This window comes from Onychomys torridus, chromosome 11 (assembly GCF_903995425.1).
Source record: "Onychomys torridus chromosome 11, mOncTor1.1, whole genome shotgun sequence".
Lineage (NCBI taxonomy): Eukaryota > Metazoa > Chordata > Mammalia > Rodentia > Cricetidae > Onychomys > Onychomys torridus.
Window position 1 is genome coordinate 13,680,912 of NC_050453.1, and position 23,312 is coordinate 13,704,223.

Here is a 23,312-nt window from a genome sequence, read left to right on the forward strand (position 1 = left end):
ACGCAGTTTTAATGGGAAAAAAGTGATTTGACCTAATTAATAAAGGTAAATTTTTAAAACTTATAAAAATATAACAGGTTAAAACAGGTTTCCTTTATAACGGCCTTCGATTGTGTACAGTCTACAATCTGATTGCCAAGTGTAAGTTTGATTGTATTGTATATAGTAGCACCTACTTGTATTTTAGGCCTATGTTTTTAAATAGTCTGTGGCTAAATATGAAATTAGATTTATGAGAATTAAAATGGGCGAGTAAGTGAAATGTGCTTTAACCAAAACTCAACATTAAAGGCAAGACTGAACTGCCATTCCTGTTGGAGAGATGGGTTCATAGCAGATTTCCATCATTTATAGGATGCTTATCAGCAACATTGCCATGTTGTCTTCATTAGGAACAGTAATTCACAGATGCTGCTTTGCATCTTTTAGCCTCGGGCAAATTAGGACCACCCATCGGGAGGTTATAAAGCAAACCCCCAGGCAGTTCGTTGCCCTTCTTCCTTCCAGGACTAGAGCAGTGTTGTCCATTTCTGTACCTTATGGTTTCTTCTTTACCCCCTTCACAAAGATAACTGAAAACCTCCATACCATACATGTTAAAATATTGTCATTGGCCCAATGAGATGGTTATGAAAGTACCTATTTTATATTTTATGAAAACATTGATACTCATTTAAGAATATGGCCCATTTGAAAAAATAATATACATTCCAGAAAATACAGCCACTGAAGCCTTGCCTAACCTGAGTTTCTGCTTTCTGTTGTTTGTATAATAGTTTTGATACAACTTAACATTGTTTAACAAGAAGGAAAATGTAATTGTGTACTTCTAGCTCATAATTTACCTAGAATTTTTATCTAATAACTATAGTATACTTATAATTAAATTATGTTCAATTACACATATATTTCAATATGCTAGTTTTTTACAACTTGGCAATATTGACGAGGAAAAACAAAATAAGTAGATTAAATATAGATGTGAAAAATGCCAAAGAGAGGGATTTTGAGAATGCCTGGAAAAACAAATGTCTCATTATCATAAAGCTACATAGCAAAGAATTGTAAGAGTTATTTGTAGATCAAAATCCCCACTTTTAAAGGCTTCCTTGAAGTTTTTCTCATCTCATGTGCCAGGAAAAGACTGTAGTGAATTTCCCTATTCAGTTTGTTTTATGAGTCATTTCAGGATTGTTAGGGTTTTTTGAGTAGTTTTGTTTTGTTGATAGTATGTAAGTATGGTATGTATAGCCCAGGGTGACCCTGTACTCAAGATTTTCCCGTGCTTGCCTCCCAGATGGTGAGGTTAGACATATACCACCATGCTGGGCCCAGAGTCAGTTTAAAAAAAATGAACAAAAAGTGTTTGGTAATATCAAGAAGGTTCGATTGAAATTTTAGCATCTTTGACTTGAATTTATAGATTTCAGGTAAAACATAGGTTTAATTCATTAATGGGGCCATTGAAATACAATGCCTTCTTTAGATGTGAGCATGACAGTCAGATTACTGACTTTCAGCTGTTCCATTATTTATACTGGCTGAAGTTTTAGCTTAAACACTCAGTTATTTTTAAAAGTCAGTAAGCCGCAATGGTCTTTTAAGTTGGCCTTGCCAAATGCTTTCATTTTATATAAGTATGGGTATGTAAATTATACTCCCCCAATTTTATAGGTTCTGAAATTTATCCTCCCAACTCATATGCTCTCTACCTTTTTCTGAAAGGATCTTTTCTCTATAAAATAGTAAACATGAGAGTATAGCACAATGGGACATTTTTTTTCAAAAAGTCATTGTGTTAATTTTCCAAGCACTGTTTATTAGACAACAATTATATATTTTCATTTATGTGAACATTTATGTGTGTATTTGACTTTGATTTTAAAATGTGTTTTTGTTTTTTTCTTGTTAATTACATGGGGTTGATTTTATATTTATTTGATTTTCAAAGTGGAGACTTAATATCTAATGAAACATATTGCTGCAGTTGTCATTTAATTTGTCATTAGAGGGCAAATTAAATGATTAATCTAAGAACATGTAAAGAGATGAAAAATTTCGTAGGTAAGTTAGATCATTTTCCTGTTTTTCTACACCTGGGAGGTGCCAGTGCTGTATTATATCCTGAGGGACTTTTGCTTCCAACCATGGCGCTGCTCTGTGAGGATAAAATAGCTACTTTCATGATCTTCACTCACAGATCACATGTTCTCGTGCACACAGCATTTATTTACTCTGGAGAGCTCTGAGAATTCCTGCTAGGGGGTTTGGTGGGTCACTGGGAGTCAGACATCCACTTCTCAAAATGGAAGAAAACTGTCATTACTCTCTTGCTTTTGCCGTTGTGGATTTCAAGGTTGTTCTAGCTCAACCTTAGGTTAGTCATATTATACTAGGCACAACATGTATCTCTCTTAGTTTTTATGTCCAGTGACAATAAGATTTCCCATAATTTAATGACAGTCTAAGATGCTAAGGGCAGGTCTACATTGTATGTAGATGTGGGAATGGATGGTCAGTGGTTTCTCATGACAGTTCATGTTGGTATAAACACAGGGTTCTCCCCCCCCCCCCACGTCTTTCTTACCTCAAATGAAAAGTTGTTAAGATTATAAATAGGTTAATATAATATATGGGAGTTTAGCAAATGCTTGTTTGACCAGTATTGGAAATGCCATACCATGAAATACAAATGGCAGCTTAAGTTGGGCAGGTTTGATAATGCATTAGCATCCTTCAGTCTAGTAATGAGGTTCTCATGCTCTCTCTCTCCTGTTTTTCATTTCCAGTGTTCTATTTAGGTGAGTTTTTTAATTCTGATTTTTCATTTAAGTTCTTCCTCGTCACCTCATAAACAGTTGCCCTGAACAGAATGTCTCATTGTCTTAGAGAATGCCAAGCACAGGTGCCTACTCAGGTGCTCATTGAACCCTTGTTTCACTCAAGCTCTTCATATATAAATGTTTATTTTTTTTTCTTTATTGTTGGTGTTTCCATTTGTTTCAAGTAAGCCTTCTGAAGATGATGACAATATTATGTTGCAGTCTTTCATTTGCTCTGTGTTATATAAAGCTTATATTTTATTTTGCTAGACAAGAAGGTGCATTTTTAAATATGTGATGGTTTTATGTTGTTCTCATGGTTTAATTTCCTCCACCCAGCTAGGTAGAATGGTAACATTCATCTGTAACATTTCCCTCCCTTATAGGGCCAACATTGCCTAGACAAAATTCACAACTACCTGCTCAAGTTCAAAATGGCCCATCCCAAGAAGAGTTGGAAATCCAGAGAAGGTAAATCTACACATTTGCACTTCCTTCTTTTGCAGCAGACCCAAAGGACACTGACAGTACATTATGTCCTTCAGTTCATTGAAATTGTGACTTTCATTTTATCTGCTTTTTTGTAAAAAGCATACTTGTGGTACATCTAAAAATACATTAAATAGAGTTAGGGTATAAAAGTGTCTGTTCCCTTCAATCAGCCTTATTGTTTGTTTGTTTGTTTGTTTTTTCTTCTTCAGTATCAGTGTGTGTCTCACATGCATCTGTAGAAGTCAGAGGGCAACATCGGGTATCTTCAATTGCTTTCCACATTATTTTTTTCAAACAGTCTTTGACTGAACCCAGAGCAAGCTGATTCTGCTAGACTGGATCCATAGCACGCTGCGGGGATCTTCATCCCCACCTCTGGGATTACAGACATGTACCATGTACTGGATTTTTTTCTGTCATGTGTGCTGAGGATTGCACTAGAGGTAGACTTGAAATTATAACAGTTTCATCCCTTCTCTGCCTTTTCGCTAAAATCAGGTGTGTAATACAACCTCATTTAGGGGCAGATTTTTCTGAATTAGCTAGACTAGACACACACACACACACACACACACACACACACACACACAATCACTAAGACAGTTTACATGGGGTTGGAAAGGTTGCTTAATGGTTGAGAGCGATGGTTGCTCTTCTAGCACCCATGCGGTGTCTGAAAGCTGTCTACAACTTCAGTTCTGGCTGGGGTCCAGTGCCCTCTTTTGGCCCCTGCAGGCTGTGCACACACACTGCACAGACATACAAGCAAACAAAACAAACACCCATTCACACACATACAATAAAAATAAATAGTTCTTTTTTAAAAAGACAGCATGTGCCAGGCAGTGGTGGTGCACGCCCTTAATCTCAGCACTTGGGAGGCAGAGGCAGGCGGGTCTCTGAGTTCAGAAGCCAGCATGTCCTTTCCTTTTGGTGCTTGCTTGCTGTTCATATTAGTCAATACTGAGAGGAAGCTCAGTTTAAGATACCTTCCCAGCCAGGGACAATGGCTAGAACTGTGTTCTCAACACTTCTACGGTAGAGACGGGGGGGGGGGGGGGGGGGGTGGGGGTGTTTCCAAATTCAAGGCTGAATTTTGATATTATTTATACATTTGTGTGAACATACTAACTTCATTGTGGGTCAGTGTCTTTAGTATCTGTTTGCATTTGAGACCCTGTCTCAAAAAATAGTTTTATTTTCTACACAGCTTCATGAGAAGCTACTAAATGCTGTAGTCTGTTAAAAAAAAGGGGGGGAGGAGAAATCAAGAATTGTATAACACTGTTGGAGTCTATGAGAAGAGGGATTGAACTTGAAAGAGTAATTCATAGCCTGGAAACAGCCTCCCTGCTTGGAATCAGGAAGCCTGTGGCCTCTTGATGGGTTTGTCTGAAGGGAAGGAGAAAAGAATGAGTCAGAAATTTGAGCATTTGACGTGTTGAACCATATAAAGTGGGTTGTTAACAGTTCTGATTGAAAGCTTGAAGTGATAAAGGATACATAGGGTTGATTTGGGGCTGTAGAGATGGAAAAAGCTTAGGAAAGTAGTAGAAATTTCCTTGGGAAATAAGTATGATGGATGAGCAACAAAATTCAAGAAGGAATATTTCTTATAGTTTCGGTTGTGAGCCTAGCCTTTAATGGCTGAACCATCTCTCTAGAAATTGCTGTGTTTAGAAACATGAAGTAAATGGAAGAATATTGAAAACTTAATTACTTCTGTGGAAAGAAACCAGAAATAGTGAGTATTGGTAAGATTCATTGTAATGCTATTTGAGTTTTACACTAGACATTGCTTTTGTAGATTTTTTTTTTAATCAGTAAGTTAGTTGGTAAAATAAATTTATTTTAATATTAAACCTTGTTGATCTAATACCTTTGATACACCATAATATAGGTTTCTACTCATGTATCATTCATTAAATCAGTTTCTGGTTCCTACTCGTTATTAATATTTGGCTCCCTTGGCTGTGATGGAAAAATATATTCTAAGAAACATGAGTCAGTCCTGTGCTTGTCTCAACATAGAGGATAATTTAGTTAGTATCTATAAATAGCTTTCAGATCATCACTACTATCTGAAAGTTATAAAAGGGGGATAATAGTCCCAGCACAGAACTCAGGAACTGGAGTAATGAAAGTGTACAGTACTCCCATTATCCTTCAGAGGCAGGATGGACCAAGAGCTGATCGGATTCTGTTGTAAGTATTGATTCTTATCTCAGGAGCTTTGTGGCGTTAAAACTCAACTGTATTTTAATTAAATTAAATTTATTTATTTATTTTTCGAGACACTTTCTCTGAGTAGCTTTGGAGCCTGTCCTGGAACTCACTCTGTAGACCATGCTGGCCTTGAACTCACAGAAATCCTCCTGCCTCTGTCTCCCGAGTGCTAGGATTAAAGGATCAAAGGCACCCCATCCCCCCCCCCCCGTTTTTGTTTTGTTTTGTTTTTTAAACTAAGAGATTAAATGCCCACGTTATACAATAAAAAAAAATATATATCTACACCAGGTGTAGTAGTGCATACCTTTAATCCCAGCACTTGAGAGACAGAAGCTGGTGGGTCAGTGTGAATTCTAAGCCAGCTGGGGCTACGTAGTGAGACTGTCTCGAACTGAAATCTATATTTACCCAACCACCATTCAAAGTGAAGATAAATAAAATGTGTCTTGACGTTTTACTTATATTTTACATGCTTCACCAGACTGTCTTAAATAAACATAAACTAAATGTGTGTGTGTGTGTGTGTGTATTTCATTTGGCCAGTTCTTTCAGCATCTGTTTGCATTTAGGGTCTACTGTTTTGGAGAAAAATGTTTAGGTGATAGAAGAAAACTGTATCTTTTATTCAATATATTTAAAATACTTTAATGGCCACACTGGTATTTATGTTTATTTCTGAGAAAGGTTATGTAATTGTTTTCTCTGAAAGACTCAAATTATTGAAAATGTCTATCTTAACTCAAAGAAAACAAGCCTGTTGGGATTTTTCCCACAGCCCTGGAATTCAGACGCGTGTGCTTTAGTGAAATCTGGAGGTCACTCTGCCAATGGCTTACGAATTTCCCGCATGCAAGCTAGTAGTGACGATCCTGAGGAAAGCTGTATAGTCTTGGAGACTTCTTAAAAAGATATGGGAATGTCTCACTTTGTAAGTTAAAACATTATGGTCAGATTTGTAAGCCTTTCAATGGAGGTAGGAATTATTCATTTATTCTCGCCACCAAGGATTTGTCAGTCAGAAAATTTGTGCTTGACACTTTTTTCAGTTACATATACACATCATCTTTTCATTGAGCAGGCTGACAGTATTATTCATTACTTTCTTCAAGCATCAGTCTCTTGAAGGTGTATCGTCTGCATACTTGAGTTATCTATCAGTAAACTTGGAAGTATTCCCTGGCATTGTGCTTTTTTCCTTAGTAGACACTCTGAACTTTTATAGACTGGCAGTCCTTAGAGATTATATTGACTGGTGGAGCAATCTTCTGAAGTCAGTATGTCCTTTTTATAAATGTCTTTATTCAGCACTGCTTCCAGGCTCACCACGTCCATAGCTTACCTGTGGTGACAAAGACAATTTACTTGCTCTGTGGTAAAAGCATTGTGTTGCTTAGAGAAACAGATGTTAAGAGCCCTTTGGCGGGGGCAGCAATTAGAATGGGGATGAATTACAGTCAGAATACCATGTAGCTCAGCTGTGGGCAGTGATGATATAATGTAAGTATAGCCCTGAATATGGATTTAGCCAAGTTATTTTCTTATGGCTGTGTGTGTGTAGTGATGGTGGTTGTGAAAGGCTTTTTTTTTTTTTTGAGCTGAGGATCGAACCCAGGGCCTTGCGCTTGCCAAGCAGGCGCTCTACCACTGAGCTAAATCCCCAACCCTGTGAAAGGCTTTTGCCATTAGAAATATATATGTATGTAGATGTGTGTGTATGAATGAAAAGAGACAGAAGCACACAATGTAAACATCCTAAAAACCTACCTTTTTTTTTTCAAATTAGCAGTGGTCACTTTTCCTTTTTAAAAATTTACTTTTCATGTGTGTGGTGTTTTGCCTGAAGGACAGAAGAGGGTATTGGATCTTCTGGAGCTGGAGTTACAGATGATTGTGAACCAGTGTGTAGGTGCTGGGAATTAAGACTAGGTCCTCTGAAAGAGCAGCCAGTAGTCAACAACTGAGCCATATCCCTAGCTCCTAATTAAAATTTTAATACAAACCTTAGTTGAATTTTTCATTGTATGCACATTATTGAAAAAATTGTTTTTTCTTAAAAGATATTATTATTATTATTATTATTATTATTATTATTATTATATAGTGTTCTGGCTGCATACCAGGGTAAATTATATACTGTACTAGAGACTGCTTAAACTTAACTAAACAATGCTGTTGATATGTTCGTGGCAGTTACAGATGTCAGAATAAGGGTTTAGGGTAATTTTTCCAGTATGTATTGTGTCCAAGAAAAAGATTTCAGAGTTGTGGTGAAATGATACAGATTTGACTGAATTTTAAAGTTTATGTATTTGTCATAAAACAAAAGGTCTAGATGTTTATACCAAAATGTAAACTATAGTTACCTATAGATAAGAAATTTCAGTGATGTATAGTTTATTTCTTACTTAACTAGGTTTTTTTGTTGTTGGTAGTGGTGCTGAGGATCGAACCCAGGGCCTTGCGATTGCTAGGCAAGCGCTCTACCACTGAGCTAAATCCCCAGCCCCTGGGTTTATTTTCAGTTCAGCAAATTTTTATTCAGCTATAGCTGTGATCATTTTTTTTTTTTTTTCTGAAATTGTAACTTGTGCAGTTAAATTTTTATTTTAATTTATTTTATTTGGTTTTTCAGATGGGGTTTGTGTGTGGTTTTGGTCCCTCCCCTGGATCTCGCTCTATAGACCAGGCTGACCTCGAACTCACAGAGATCCACCTGGCTCTGCCTCCCGAGTGCTGGGATTATAGGCCGCCAGTCAAAATGTTACATTTTTAAGAAAAGGAGATGGCTTCACTTTATAATTATTTCATCATCTGATTAATATAATGCCTTGCTGGTTAGCATGGGAGGTTTATTTGCTACTCTCTACTCAGTTGTGCCCCTGCGGCTGTTGAGAGTTAGTTTCAATGCAGTAAAACACAAGGTGTCTGTAAGGAAGCCCTCCTTTGTGTGCAAGTAGCGACCACAGGCTCTATTTTTATTTATTCAATTTTTAATTTCAGGCAGCTACAAGAACAGCAGCGACAGAAGGAGCTGGAGAGAGAGAGAATGGAGAGGGAAAGGTTGGAGAGAGAACGACTAGAGAGAGAGAGGCTAGAGAGAGAGCGCCTGGAGCAGGAGCAGCTGGAGCGCCAGCGCCAGGAAAGGGAGCACCTGGAGCGCCTGGAGCGCGAGAGGCTGGAGCGCCTGGAGAGGGAGAGGCAAGACCGAGAGCGCCTGGAGCAGCTGGAGCAAGCCGAGTGGGAGCGAGAGCGCAGAGTGTCCAATGCTGGTAAGGAGCCTGCAGGCTTGTGGCCTGCCTCGGAGCTGCGTGCGGCTCTGGGCGATCGCGAATGACATATTTCCCATGTACATGCAGTGCTTGGGGATAAGCAGTACAGTGTGGAGTTGGGATAAATACTCAGCAGCTATTGCTTCAGTGTTTCTTTTATTGCTTAGAAACTAAAAGACCGCTCTTGGGAATTTTTATTCTGTCATTTTAATTCTTCTTGCCGCCCTAAAATTCAACTATAAAGTGTGAATGTGTTTTTATGCTAAGTTTTTTTTTTTTTTATTATGAACTTGGAAGATATTTCCCATGTGCAGTCGCTTAAAATTATCACATACTGTGTGTATCATGCTTCATGCAGCAAGGAGTTAGGTTGGTTATAATTAGGTCTCTGAAGGAAAAATTAAAATAGATGAAAATATTCTCTCAAAAATAACTGGTTACTTAAACATTTTCTTGTATTAGCAATCTGGTGGAATTTATGAAGTGTCATAGAGGTTTATGAAATGGTAAAGCTTAAGGTGTTGAGTAATTGTCAAAGATTTTTCATCTTTAGCTACAGCAGAGGCCAGTGGGGGTTCAGTATTGGCTAGTTGGTTAAGTTAATTCATTGTTTTCAACTGCCTGATTGGAGTTAGAGCTGAGAAGATAGAAATGTCCACAAATAAGCACTGAGTTGGGTGTTCTTTCCCTTGGTACTAGACATTTTGCCAGGTTTGAAACAACTCAGTTTATTCTGCTGTTTGTAATAGTTTTGATGCTGTTATAGTGGACTAAATAATAAAAGTTAAGACTGTTACTATCTTTTCTTATGAAAGATAGAGTGTTAATCCACATATTTAAAAGAGCTTATTTCATCCTCTTTGGGGTTTCAAAGTGTTTACAAGTGAAGTGCTCTCAAGTGGAGACAGTGATTTGGCTAATTTTCTGGTACTAACTATAGTCTACGTTGATACATTGTGTCTGATTGCTGGTTTTGTGGCTTCACTAGCTCCCTTTTTCTCTCTCCTTTTTTATCCTGTCCTTGCTGCTGCTTCCCACCTTCTGTCCAGCTCCATCTTCAGACAGCTCCCTGTATAGCGCTCCACTTCCTGAGTATTCCAGTTGCCAGCCTCCTTCAGCACCTCCTCCATCATACGCTAAAGTCATCTCAGCTCCAGTGTCAGATGCCACTCCTGATTACGCTGTAGTGACTGCTTTGCCACCTACTTCCACACCCCCTACACCACCACTGCGACACTCAGCGGCACGTTTTGCAACATCTCTAGGTTCAGCCTTCCACCCTGTTCTTCCCCATTACGCTACAGTTCCTCGACCTCTGAACAAAAACTCTCGACCTTCTTCTCCTGTGAACACACCCTCTTCTCAGCCTGCAGCTGCCAAGTCCTGTGCCTGGTCTTCTTCCAATTTCTCGCCCCTCCCTCCATCTCCTCCGATAATGATTAGCAGCCCTCCTGGCAAAGCTACTGGCCCCAGGCCTGTCCTCCCCGTCTGTGTCTCCTCTCCCGTGCCCCAAATGCCTCCGTCACCGACAGCACCCAATGGGCTGCTGGACTCTGTAACATACCCAGTGTCTCCGCCGCCTACCTCAGGGCCAGCAGCGCCTCCTCCACCGCCGCCGCCGCCACCACCGCCACCGCCGCCGCCGCTGCCTCCCCTCGCTTCTTCACTCTCCCACTGTGGATCCCAGGCTTCTCCTCCTCCAGGCACCCCTCTTGCCTCAACTCCCTCATCCAAGCCCAGTGTTCTCCCTTCTCCCTCTGCAGCTGCCCCCGCCTCTGCGGAGACCCCTCTAAATCCTGAGCTGGGAGACTCCTCTGCTTCCGAGCCAGGCTTGCAGCAGGCAGCCTCTCAGCCGGCCGAGACGCCAACCCCACAGGGTAAGGCTTCACCCCCGCTGCTGACCACTGGTCCTTCAGGTCTGTGCCCTGACCACTCGGGTGGTTTTAATCATTGAGTATCTCTCTACTGGAGCACTATGTGCGTTTTTGTTGTTAATTTTATTTTTAAATATTGAAGGTTTTGGGGTTTTTTTTTTGTAAATCCTGGGGCCTTAATTATACATAGCAATTTAGTATGGGAGATACCGTATTAAACTTTTGGATCTTTTGAAGTAAGAATTGTAGAAGGTGCTTTCTAATATTTTGGGGCCCCTGTACTAATACATTTATTTTAAACTTGACCAGTTCATCTTCCATGAAGTAAATATGAGATCTAAATACTTTCCTGGAGAGATGGAGTCTGTTTCATAGATAAATCATCCCAGAGTTTGCCCTGGGGCACTTGCTATAAGACCCTTTTCATTTTAGCCTCTCCTGTATTGAGCTCCAGTATAGACTTGTAGGGTAGGTAGCCCCTGGGCTGTTTGCAGAAGGAGAGGGTTGGCAGGCTTGGTGCTTGCCCCCAAGAGGATTCCATGGCCCAAATTGCAAGTAGTGGTGTAAGGGCAGCCAGGAGAGTCTTTGAAAGTTTCCCCCCTACACAAGCCCTGCTGCATGGCAGCAAGAAAGGGGCATAGGGCAGTAGGTGTGGAGGATGTACTTGAAGATGACCTAGTTCTGTAAGAAGATACATCACTGGTGGCTCTGCTTTTTGTTGTGTGTGAGTATCCGATGTAGTGAGGATGCTGAAAATAAATTCATGCTCATAGAAACAGTGTTACAGTCTAGATTTAAACATAACCTCTTTTGCTAAAAAACGAACTCTTTGATGATGTCTTATCAGATTTTTCTAAAAGGTGAATCAAATTAGAATACATGTAATTTAGTATCGTGATTGACATCTGATCACGAGGCACCGGCAGCCTGACAAGGCTGACTGTCCTCCTGCTGTGGCTAGGAACCCTGTCTGCAGGATGGGACAGTTCACCTCCAGCCCTTCATTTCTCTGGGTGTGCCTCCGAAGGGACAGTGGCTGCCCAGTGTGCAGACACAACTCTGTCTTTGCAGAAGCAATGATTAGCCCTTTTGAGTCTTAAGTAAATACTCGTTAATTTGGTATTTTGATGTTAAGTAAATTCTTTACTCTGATTTTTTTTGCAAGATTTGAATACTCATATTCCCTACCTTGAGGGCTAAAAAACAGCTCTATATTTAAATTATTAATTATCTCTCAGTTATTTTGGGGGTTTTGCCCCATATTAGTTCATTTTATTTCTTCTGTGATTTTCAACTTAGGCTGTGTTAAATTTACATCTAGAATCCTTTTAAGATACTAAAACCTGAGACCCACTGCTCTGCAGTTTTCATCTGTCTGTAAACAAGTATCTTTTTGTCATCATAGTTAAGTATATTATCTCAGCATGTGAGGTTTTACATGGATTATCTTGGGTCTGTTATCTTAGGCAGTACTAACTGTGTGTGTGTGTGTGTAACATTGAACATTGCATACTTTTCTAAAATAATATAAGCATTTGTTTTCAAATCCCTTGGAAGGGGTCTAATTGGTTCAGTTACTAAAGGTCAAATACTAAATGGTTGTGTATACACTTCGGCTTTCAATTCTTGTATCTTTTGTTAAAAACTAGTCTAGACTTTAAGTATCATGATAAATTAATCTCTTATATGCAGTGACCCAGCTCTGTTGTTGACGGACGGACTTTCCTTCCTCTCAGGCCTTGTCTTGGGACCGCCTGCACCCCCCCCCCCCCCACCCCTCCCCACAGGCCCTACCTATGCCTCAGCACTTCCTCCCCCCCCTGGACCGCCTCCACCACCTCCACTGCCATCTACTGGGCCTCCTCCACCTCCTCCCCCACCCCCTCTTCCTAATCAAGTTCCTCCCCCTCCTCTGCCACCTCCTGCCCCTCCCCTGCCTGCATCTGGAATTTTCTCTGGATCCCTGTCAGAAGACAATCGCCCTTTAACTGGACTTGCAGCTGCAATTGCGGGAGCAAAGCTTAGGAAAGTGTCTCGGGTAAATTACCAAATTACTGAACTTTTGAATGTGTGTCTTACTGTTTCTGAATGTCTAAAATAGTGAAATCGTTGTATTATGCTGATATGAACCCGTTATTAACTTTATTGGTTAAAAACCAACATAATTTAAAATTTAAGAAAAGGTGTGAGGGTAGTTCGTGTGAAGAGTTTCTGTGACCCATCATCTCTAGATTTACGGTTACCATTTCACCACTGTCTGTCTCGTTTTCTTTGAGTGTATCTTGTTTACCACACATAGTCTCTACTCTAAATGGTTTGAGAGTAAGTCAGAAATACCATGTTCTGGTTTTTCTACCTCAGTGTAAATTTGGAGGGGGAATAGCTAATAATTTTTATGGCATATATTTTTCTAGTTCAAAATCATTTGTTAAATTTAATTGTAATGTCTCTTATTTTAATCTGTGACGGTTCCTCAATCTTTATTACCTTTTAGAATCACTGTAATTTATTTTTTAAAATTATCTTTGAGTTTAGTTTATCATATTTCCCCCCTTAGTATTGGATTCAGATTATATATTTGGGAAGAGGGCAAAAAAAATACCATCAGGATATCAGGATTGTGTCTTTTCAGTGTACCATATGGAAAGGCAATACTGTTTTCCCATTATTGGTGATCTTAACTTTAATAGAATTCCCATTGATATATAAAGTCAACGGTATTCATTCTATTGGTTCTTCAAGTTAAAAAATTTTTTTTTGAAATCAATAATGATGTGTTCCTCTGTTTTGAATATGTTAGTAAACATTATTATCTACATAGGAAGTTATTGTGTGTGTGTTCTCACTAAGGTGGAGGATGGCTCTTTCCCAAGTGGAGGGAGTACTGTGGGTGTGAACTTGGCCTCATCCAAAACAGATGCTGGTCGTGGGAATGGACCCCTTCCTCTAGGGGGTAGCGGCTTAATGGAAGAGATGAGTGCCCTGCTGGCCAGGAGGTGAGACATTTGACTGTAGTGGGTGTGTCCAGAGTCAAAAAACACTTCGATGGTTTTGTCCTCTTCGTTCTTAGAACGAGAGTAGACAGACAGGCAGGTAGGTGACATAAAAATCTTTCATCAATTTGCCTTTCCAGGAGAAGAATTGCTGAAAAGGGGTCAACAATAGAAACAGAACAAAAAGAAGACAGAAGTGTAAGTGAACATAAAATCTCTGTACCTTGTGATACGGGACTCGAGCCCACTTTATTGAAACACTCGTGGGAAGATGACTTAGTCTGAACTTCATTCACTGAGCGTGTCTGCTTATCTCATTTCTAACTAGACAAGTATTAAAAATGCCTTGAGTGTTATGTATAAAATTATAATCTCATTCTTAGTGAATTGAGTTGAATATGGAGAGTTGTGGAGAAAGTACTGAAATTCAAACATACAAAGTCACTTCTGTTCTCACACCCACCTTTAAATGAGTGAATCAGATTCTTACAAGTTTTCTAATCAATGTCTTTGTGCTAATGTCAGAGTAAAGAATTATATTAAATCCACAGTTTATATGCCACCCTTAAGAACCCTGTGTTTATTAGCTGTGCCCCTTACCCTTCACGTCCTCCTCCACATTCCAGCTGGGTGAACTTCGCTTACCTGTTCCTGGGTTGGCATTCAACACAACCATAATTGTGTTCCCTGGGCCTTTCATAACATTCCTCAAATCCGTCTTGTATCAGCTTCCTAGCATTGGCTAGTACAGGTTCTCCGAACTTACCAGAGAAGGAGCTTTGAGAAGATGGTAGGGGGAAGACAGGAAGAGAAGGAAGCAGTGTCAGCCAGAATGTAAGGAAAACAAGTAGATGGCAGAAAGAACATGGGAGGAGAGCTTGTAAACCTAGCTGCAGAGAGTAGTATCTCTGGTGATGTGATGTTAGTGTGACTGTTTCTGTCTATTTATTTAGGAAGATTCAGAGCCTGTAACTTCTAAGGCCTCTTCAACAACTACACCTGGTAAGTTCAGGAGAACACTCCCTAAATGTTAATACTCTCCAATTAAAAAGTCTCTTTACCCATGTTTGGACCAAGTGACTGCTTGCTCACCAAAAGCATTAAAGTGCTTTATGTATAATTGAAGGCAGTGACCTTTTTCCTGCCTTCTGTGAGCTCAGAAATCAATGCTTTTCTTCTTTCTGATACTGTCAAATCTGTTAAAAACAACATTCTTGCTCATGCTGTCTTGGCAAATACCATAATGTGTGTGTATGTGTGTTCTTTGTGTTATAGACTTGAGGTTATTCATTACAGGGAACTATTGTAAACAGTCTTGGAAGAAGAAATGAAATGCACATATTAGGCAGCATTATAATATATTTCAAAACATTCTCAGTTAGGGACACAAACTCTCCCTTGCGATGCGGCCACTGACTACTTGTAGTTCTTTGGGCGTTTGGCCACGTGGAATTACCTGTCTGTGTTGGCGTGTCAGCTGGTGTTGGCACTGCGCTGGTCTTGTTCAAGTAACCATATTGCTGAGATGTCCTGGGTGCAGCTTCCCTGTCATGTCTAGAGGATCCTATCAGCATCGGGCCTGGTCCTCTGGCTCTTAGAAGCTTCTCACGCTCTCATTGGTGATTTTCCTGAACTTTAGATAGAGGTGATGAATAGCAGATGTATAGCTGGACTTGGCACCACACAAGTCCCTCACTTTTTCTCTGCACCATTGTGGATCCTTGTAATAGTTACCATCTGTTGGGGGAAGAAAAGGGTGACCGCTGGATTTACCTACAGATAAAAAGAAAAATATTTAGTATATTGTTAGAAATGATACTGGTGCAGGAAAATGACAGTAGTAGTTTTTCTCTTGGCTCATTTTCCCACTCCAAAAGCAAAAACAAAAAACCACTAGTTTCCCACAGTCCACCTTGGTTTTTCTCTAAATGGGGCTTGGTATATTATCTTCATAAAAATTTCAGTTTGTAATCCACATACACAGAATCAGGATTTCATTTAGAAAGGTTTAGAGCTCCTTTTTCATTTGTTTCATTCAATTCTTAAAATTGACATTGTAGCCAAGCAGTGATGGCACACACCTTTCAACCCAGCACTCGGGAGGCAGAGGCAGGCAGATCGCTGATTTTTGAGGCCAGCCTGGTATGTAGAAAGAGTTCAGGACAGTCAGGACTGTTACACAGAGAAACTATCTCAGAAAAAAAAAACCAACCAAACAAAAACAACAGCCAAAGATTAAAAGGGTAATAGTAACCAGACATGATAACTCTTACCTGCAATTCCAGCATTTGGCAAACTGAGGCAGGGCGATTGCCACAAATTTGAGACCAGTCTGGACTATATATATAATCCTTGGTTACCTTGAACTACAGTGAGAGGCTATGTCTCAAACAACAAAACAAATGAACAAAAAGAGATTAATAAGGGCTTCTCCCTAATTGAGAAAGGACCTCACTCCTCTGTTAGGGAGATGTTTGTACTGAATCTTCAAACTTTTTAGTTATTTTCACCCTTTCTACCCGCGTCTTCTGTGGGAACAGTGTCTCAGTGGTGTCCCCTCCCTTCCTGGGAGTCTTCCATCCTCTCTTACTTGGAATAGTGTGTTAGATGCAATTCCTACTCCATCTTGGCCCCCTCTGGTTTTCAGATGTTCCCTTGCTAACTCTGAGCCTGCCATTCGTGATTGACAGAATGCCTTAGCTGTTCCCATACCAAAGGAAGAATTCAGTGATGGAGTGCGGGGAGTTCAGTGGCGACTTGAAGGTCCTTCCCTAGATGCTTTGGCACCAGCAGTTCAGAGCCCGAAGCAGGGCTTCAAGGGAGTTTAATTTTAGTTTGCATACAGTTTAAAGGGACTGTAAAGCCTCCTTCTGAGTGAAGATGTGCAGAAGCCACTTGAAGAGAGACAGTGGAAGATGAAACAAAGTTTCTTACATAAAAGTATATAGTAGGAGCATGACTCCTAGATAAACTTGATTTGAATGTGACTCAAATGCTTTTCCTCTGTGACAAAGTTTCACTTTTGATTTTATCAAGTCACCCAGTCAGGTCTGTGACACAGCATGCAAAGCCCGTGTCCATTCCGTGTCTCCTAAGTCCCAGAATTGACTGATTCTGAAATTTATTTGGAGCTGTTTTTCCTGAGAGCTGTTTGAATGTATGTGAAATGCTGAATAGAAACACAGCAGATTGTATTTTTTATTGACTGTTGGACAAGAAATTTAGTACATTCGAATTTATTGGATTCTAGCGTAAACTGTGCTGGTCAGTTCAAGGCATCCTCCCTGTATCATGGGTATTACCACTATCTTTCGGGTTATTTAGATTTTATAATATGAGGGGTTTTAAGGAAACTTACTCATTTCTTCTCACTTTTCTTTTTTTATTTTGTTTTATTTGTTTTGCTTTGGTTTCGTTTTTAGACAAGGTCTCACTGTGTTGTAGTCTTGGCTGCTTGCAACTCCCTGAAGACCAGGCTAGCCTCAAACTCGGAGCTCTTCCTGCCTCTACCTCCTGAATTTCTGTTTTAAGTTCTAAAATCATACAATTTAGAGTCCTCACTGTTCAGAATTTAAATTTTGTGTATGTGTTACTACTGTGTGCATAGAATGATAGTTCTTTCACGCCTTGTTTTGTGATGGTTCTGGAATGATCTGAGGTGTGTTTGCTTAATAACACTTGTTTCTCGTTTGTGAAGAACCGACCAGAAAACCTTGGGAAAGAACAAACACAATGAACGGCAGTAAGTCGCCTGTCATCTCCAGGTAGGGACTTGCTCTTAGTTTTATGTTACATGTGTGTCTAAAGAGAAGTTAATACATGTTCATCATAGTCAGTTCTTAGTTGTACAAAGGAAAACATAAAAGCACCTATAAGCCATATATTGAACAACTACTGAATTGTGGATATCGCTCTGTGTAAATAAAGTTCTGATTGGCCAGTGGCCAGGCAGGAAGTATAGGCGGGACAAGATAGAAGAGAATTCTGGGAAGTAGAAGGCTGGGGAGAGACACCGCCAGCCGCCGCCATGAGAAGCAACATGTAAAGACATTGGTAAGCCACAAGCCATGTGGCAAAGTATAGACTAACAGAAATGGGTTAATTTAAGATAGAAGAAGCAGATAACAAGAAGCCTGCCACGGCCATACAGTTTATAAACAATATAAGTTTCTATGTGCTTTCTTGGTTGGGTCTGAGGGACTATGGGACTGGCGGGTAAGAGAGATTTGTCCTGACTGTGGGCCACACAGGAATACTCTAACTACACTGAATTCATATTTTTTCTGCTCCTGATTATCTGATAAATTCTGGTGACACATTTGTTAATCAGATTTTTTGATATTTTGGGATAGTTTTATCCCTTTTAACTTGTTTTTTTATTCAAATTAAAAGAAAAAATAGTGCAGCAAATATTGAAGTGCAACTATCACCCAAATTTAAGAGTTACATGTCTTATGTCTTTGCATCCATAATTTTTTCTCTTAATAGTTTGAAAGAAACTTGCAAGTATATGGTGTTTTAACCTAAATATTTTGACAATCTCCCAAAGAACATAGGGCATCTCCAACATAACCAAAATAGAATTACTGCTCCACAACAATTAAACATTGAACAATAATGAAAATCTGATAGAGCATTGACCAATAATGCCCTCATTAGTCTCTACATAGTTTTTAAAATATAATTTTAGAAGAAACTTTTATGTTTTATATTGAAATTCAGCTAAGGATTACAAAGAATGTAAGAGAGCAAAAAATAAAGCACAAATTTGTTGTATCTCAGTTGAAACTTGTAATTGTGGGCTAGAGAGGTAGCCCACTGGTTGCTCTAGTGGACCCAGGTTCAAATCCCAGCACCCACATGGTAGCTAGCAGCTATCTGTAACTCCATTTCCTGGGGATCCAATACTGTTTTCTGGCCTATGAAGGTACTGCATGCACATGTAGACATATGTATAAACAAAACACCTATTTGTATGTAATTCAAAAAATAAATAATGTAGGTGTGGTAATGCACGCTTTTTAATCCCAACATTCATGAGACAGAGGCAGGCGGATCTCTGAGTTTGAGGGCAAACTAGACTGACTACGTAGTAAGTTCCAGGCCAGGTAAGACTACAAGTGAGACCCTGTCTCAAAAAAATCAAATCAATCAAAATATTAAAAACGAACATTTTTAATCACATTCAAATTAGAAAAGATAGGCTTGCTGACCAGTCAAGAACCCCTGTCTCCAAAAAATAAAATAGAGCAGTTGAGAAAAATACCTGTCATCAACCTCTGGCCTACACACACACACACACACACACACACACACACACACACACACACACACACACCCTCAGTTGAGAAAAACACCTGTCATCAACCTCTGGCCTCCACAACACACACACACACACACACACACACACACACACACACACACACACACACACCCCTACACCCACCCCCCCCCTCTCTCTCTCTCTCTCTCTCTCTCTCTCTCTCTCTCTCTCTCTCTCTCTCTCTTGGGGTGTGGCTCAGTTGTCAGAATGCACACTTAATATGTTCAAAGACCTGAGTTCAGTGTCAGCACTGCATGAACTGGACATGATAGCATATACTTATAATCCCAGTACTGAGGTGTAGGGTGGGGGGGTGGTGATTGAGAAGAAAGTTCAAGGTTATACTCATCTACTTACTAAATTTGAGGTCAGCCTGGCCTACATGAAATCCTGCTCCAAAACCAGAAAGATAGTGTCCAAAACAAACAGTACTGACTTATTTCTGAGCTAACTGTAGGCAAGAGTGTTGTGGTAAAAATACATTGAGATGAATGATATCTAATACTGGATTGTTCCTATGGTTTTCATTAAAAATCTACTGATTTTGTATTCATGATGGGAGAAAATGTTCTTTACCTGCCTGGGAATAGTTAGTTTTATATACATCAAACTACAGATATTTTTAAGCCTATTGCTTTGATAGTTACTCGATAGGGATGACTTTGTTTGTGTTTTGATCCTTGATAAGTAGGTAACTGCAGTCTACAAAAGTAGCCATTGTGTCATATAAATTAGTATCAAAATTTAAAATTTGGTAAAATTGATATTTTAAGGACAATTAACACCTTTATTTTTTGTTTTGCTTGCTATAACTAAAAGCCTATAAATCAGTAGCGCCGTGGAAATTATCTTTTAAAGTTCTATTGTATACCCTTTAAATGGTTTTTCCCCTTCATAGACGGGATTCTCCAAGGAAAAATCAGATTGTTTTTGACAACAGGTCCTATGATTCATTACACAGGTATCATCCTGCTGTGACTTTGTGATTTCAGACTTTTCAATAACATGTCCAGGGTAGGGCTGAGCTTTTTCTACCTGGATTGGTAATCACCACAAGGGAAACATTAGGAGGATGAGTTTCTTATTTTAACTGTAGTTTGAACATTTAATATAGAACCCTACTATTGCTTGATAGTTGGATTCAGATGAACACAAATGGTAGACGTCAGATCATCTTATAGTGTTGGTAGCTTAAGCATTTCCCTTTGAAGGCCACTTTCTTCATGGTTATATGACAAGGATTTTAAAGAATGGAATCAAAGACCCTCTGCTGGTTTTGCTAGAACACAGGACAGTACTGTACCATAGATGAAGCTGTTCCCTCAATGTAGGAAAGTGAGTGTCTTTAACAATTTGGTACCTAGCATCTTGAGCACATTGTTTCTAGATGAGCCCTAAGGTTTGTTTGTTTGTTTTTTTAATGGAAAGCAAACAAAACCCCAAACCTCAGAATATTAAACACACAGGTCTGGGAGTAGGGCCCAGTGGTCATGTCCTTAGCACACATAAGGGTTCAGTGTCTTCAGCACTGACCTCCACCACCTCCCAAAGTGAGGGGCAGTATCTATTTCTTTCCTCTTTTTTTTTTTGTTTTTGTTTTTTTTGTTTGTTTGTTTTTAGAGACAAGGTTTCTCTGTAGCTTTGGAGCCTGTCCTGGATTAGCTCTATAGACCAGGCTAGCCTCGAACTCACAGAGATCCACCTGCCTCTGCCTCCCGAGTGCTGGGATTACAGGCGTGTGCCACCACCGCCGGCTTCTATTTCTTTCTTAATCAAAAAAAGGCAACAATCAAAAATCTGTAGATGCTTTTCAGCAATTTGTAGAATTAATTTGATAGAATAGGAAGTTAAATATTGCAGTATAGTTAATTTATAGGCAGTTGTCTAGGTAACGGTTTCCTAAAGTTAAGGAAAAAACACATATTTAAACATCTAATAAACCTTCATGTTTGTTATCAGTTATAATAAAAACCCATAATTTAAAAGCAACAGATATAGAGAGGGGCATGCTTTATGTGCCTGTGACCTTGGCCCTTGGGATACTGAGGCAGAACTATAAATTAAGGGTATCCTGGACTATTTCATGAGACCTTGTCTCAGATAAATGAGCGAATACATAAACAACTGAAATATGTGCATTTTATTAGAGATCCATTACTAGCTGGGTATGGTAGTACGTGCCTTTAATCCCAGTACTTGGGAGGCAGAGACAAGTGGATCTCTGAATTTGAGGCCAGCCTGGTCTATAGAGTGAGTTCCAGGACAGCTAGGGCTGTTACACAGAGAAACCCTATATCAAAAAAAAAAAAAAAAAAAAAAAGACATATTTTAATATATGCCAAGCACAGTGGTATACACCTTTAATCCCAGCCCTCTGGAGGCAGAGAGAGGAGGATCTCTGAGGCCAGCCTGGTCTACACAGAGCAATGTCCCCACCTGTGGCTCACAACCCCTCTGGGGATCAAACCACCCGATTTACAGGGGTCATATATCAGATATCCTGCACATCAGATATTTACATTACGATTCATAACAGTAGTGAAATTGTAGTCATGAATAAGCAATGAAAATAATTTTATGGTTGGGGGGGTCACCAAAACATCAGGGAACTGTATTGAAGGGTCTCGGTATTGGGAAGATTAAGAGCCACTGACAGAGTTCCAGGACATCCAGAGCTACATAGAGAGACCCTATCTCAAAAGAAAAAAGAAATACATTAATATTATACATCTATTTTTTCAAATGTTCATCAGGTCTACTGAACACATGAATTAAGTAATGCATAGAGAGGGTATCTGTCAGTAAGGAGTTCTGTAATTGGACTCGGGTCAAATTCTTATTTGCTAAAATTACTTTTATACCACTGGCAATCAAAATTTGACAGATTTATTTGTTAACTAATTAATTTTCCATAAATATCTATTTTACAGCCCAGCCTTTTCATCTTTTTCTTTCAGGAAGGCTAATTGTTCTTAACAAAATGTTTATTAGGAAAATCTGCTAGAACGTAGAGAAAAACAGTACCTAACAACAAAGTCCTCTAAGATACCTTACTCTCACACCTAGTGCCAGGATAATGTTTCTTTAAAATAAAAAGAAGAAAAAAATTTTAAGTGGTGATTACTCCTTTCCTTCAGTATGAAAAGTTCTCCCCCTTGAGTTAATTCTCGTGGTGGTGGAGGTGGTGGTGGAGGTGGTGGTGATGGATTGCATGTTAGCATGAATTAAATTTTTTTTAAAGTTGCATGTTTGCACAGTTGTTTATTAATTAACATTCTAAATTGTTTAATAAATGCAGATGTGTTTATATGATATAGCATATTTCTCAGTTAAGTAGCAGGTTGTTCCCATTTGTTGGAATTTCAAAAATAGTCATTATATATCTTAGAGAAAAGTAACTAATTGGCTGTCTTAAATGGGAAAGGTAAAAGCAGATTAATTCGTAATTTAATTCTTAAAAGCAGAGATAAATAACCCTGGGTGTATAAAATGCAGTGTGCCAACCCTCAAGAATGTTTACTGTATACAGAACACTGGATATTTTCCTGTAGGTCTTACTTAGATCTTAAGACTTTAGAATTAAGTAGAGTCTTCAACAAAGAAAGATGTGTCTTCATAAGAGGAGAAGCAGCTTTCTATGAATCCTAAGTACTTACTAAACAAAATTTCTAGAAGTTACTGTTGAAGCAGATACCCAATAAGTTAAAATTGAGTTTCTTGTTTTTGTTTCATAATAAGTTTTTAAAGCAGTTTTGATACTAAAGCAAATTAAGTATTTCATCTCTATGAACAATGCCTTTGGGTTTGAAGTGTTTCATCTTAGGAATTATGAAATATAACTTTATAGCAAGTTACATGTGTTGGGGTTTTGATTCAGATAATTTGCTACCATTGGTACTTTGCAGAATTGAAATGTGTGATTCGCTAATGGTTTGTAGAATGGTTACTGTTCTAAACCAGAAAATGAAGACGTGAACGACTGAATCTCCAGGCTCCCTCTGAGGAGTTTCTCTTATTTCCAGGATTGGAGAGGGAGCCATGACTGATTGATTTCGCATTGGAACTTATGTTTGAAATATGCCTAATTCCAAATATGCCTAATCCATACATAACACTTATTTTACTGTGTAAAAAATTTTAATGAAAGCTAAACTTTAGAAAGTACAGTTGTAATTGACAGCTTCTCTCTTAGAACTTGCCAGTTTTTATTTTTCTGTTTTCTTTCTTCCCTTTCAAAACAAAGTAAATTTATGCACTTTATGGGAAGATAGCGCCAATTGGATATGAGAGTGTGCTTCTAACCTACTAGT

At 39.1% G+C, this 23,312-nt stretch overlaps 1 protein-coding gene across 8 annotated transcripts in view; it reads left to right on the forward strand.

Moving 5' to 3' along the window:
* Enah (ENAH actin regulator) overlaps positions 1-23,312 on the forward strand; it is a 104,896-nt gene that overhangs the window by 76,794 nt on the left and 4,790 nt on the right. For 4 of the 8 annotated variants that reach the window (XM_036201851.1, XM_036201854.1, XM_036201853.1 and 1 more), the window contains 9 exons: positions 2,790-2,801; positions 3,209-3,293; positions 8,544-8,812; positions 9,862-10,689; positions 12,423-12,724; positions 13,537-13,682; positions 13,820-13,877; positions 14,633-14,681; positions 17,377-17,443. In XM_036201851.1, coding sequence (XP_036057744.1) covers positions 2,790-2,801; positions 3,209-3,293; positions 8,544-8,812; positions 9,862-10,689; positions 12,423-12,724; positions 13,537-13,682; positions 13,820-13,877; positions 14,633-14,681; positions 17,377-17,443 — 1,816 coding nt within the window. The remainder of the gene's footprint in view (positions 1-2,789; positions 2,802-3,208; positions 3,294-8,543; positions 8,813-9,861; positions 10,690-12,422; positions 12,725-13,536; positions 13,683-13,819; positions 13,878-14,632; positions 14,682-17,376; positions 17,444-23,312) is intronic. The other 4 variants (XM_036201852.1, XM_036201856.1, XM_036201858.1 and 1 more) reach the window with 2 other exon arrangements.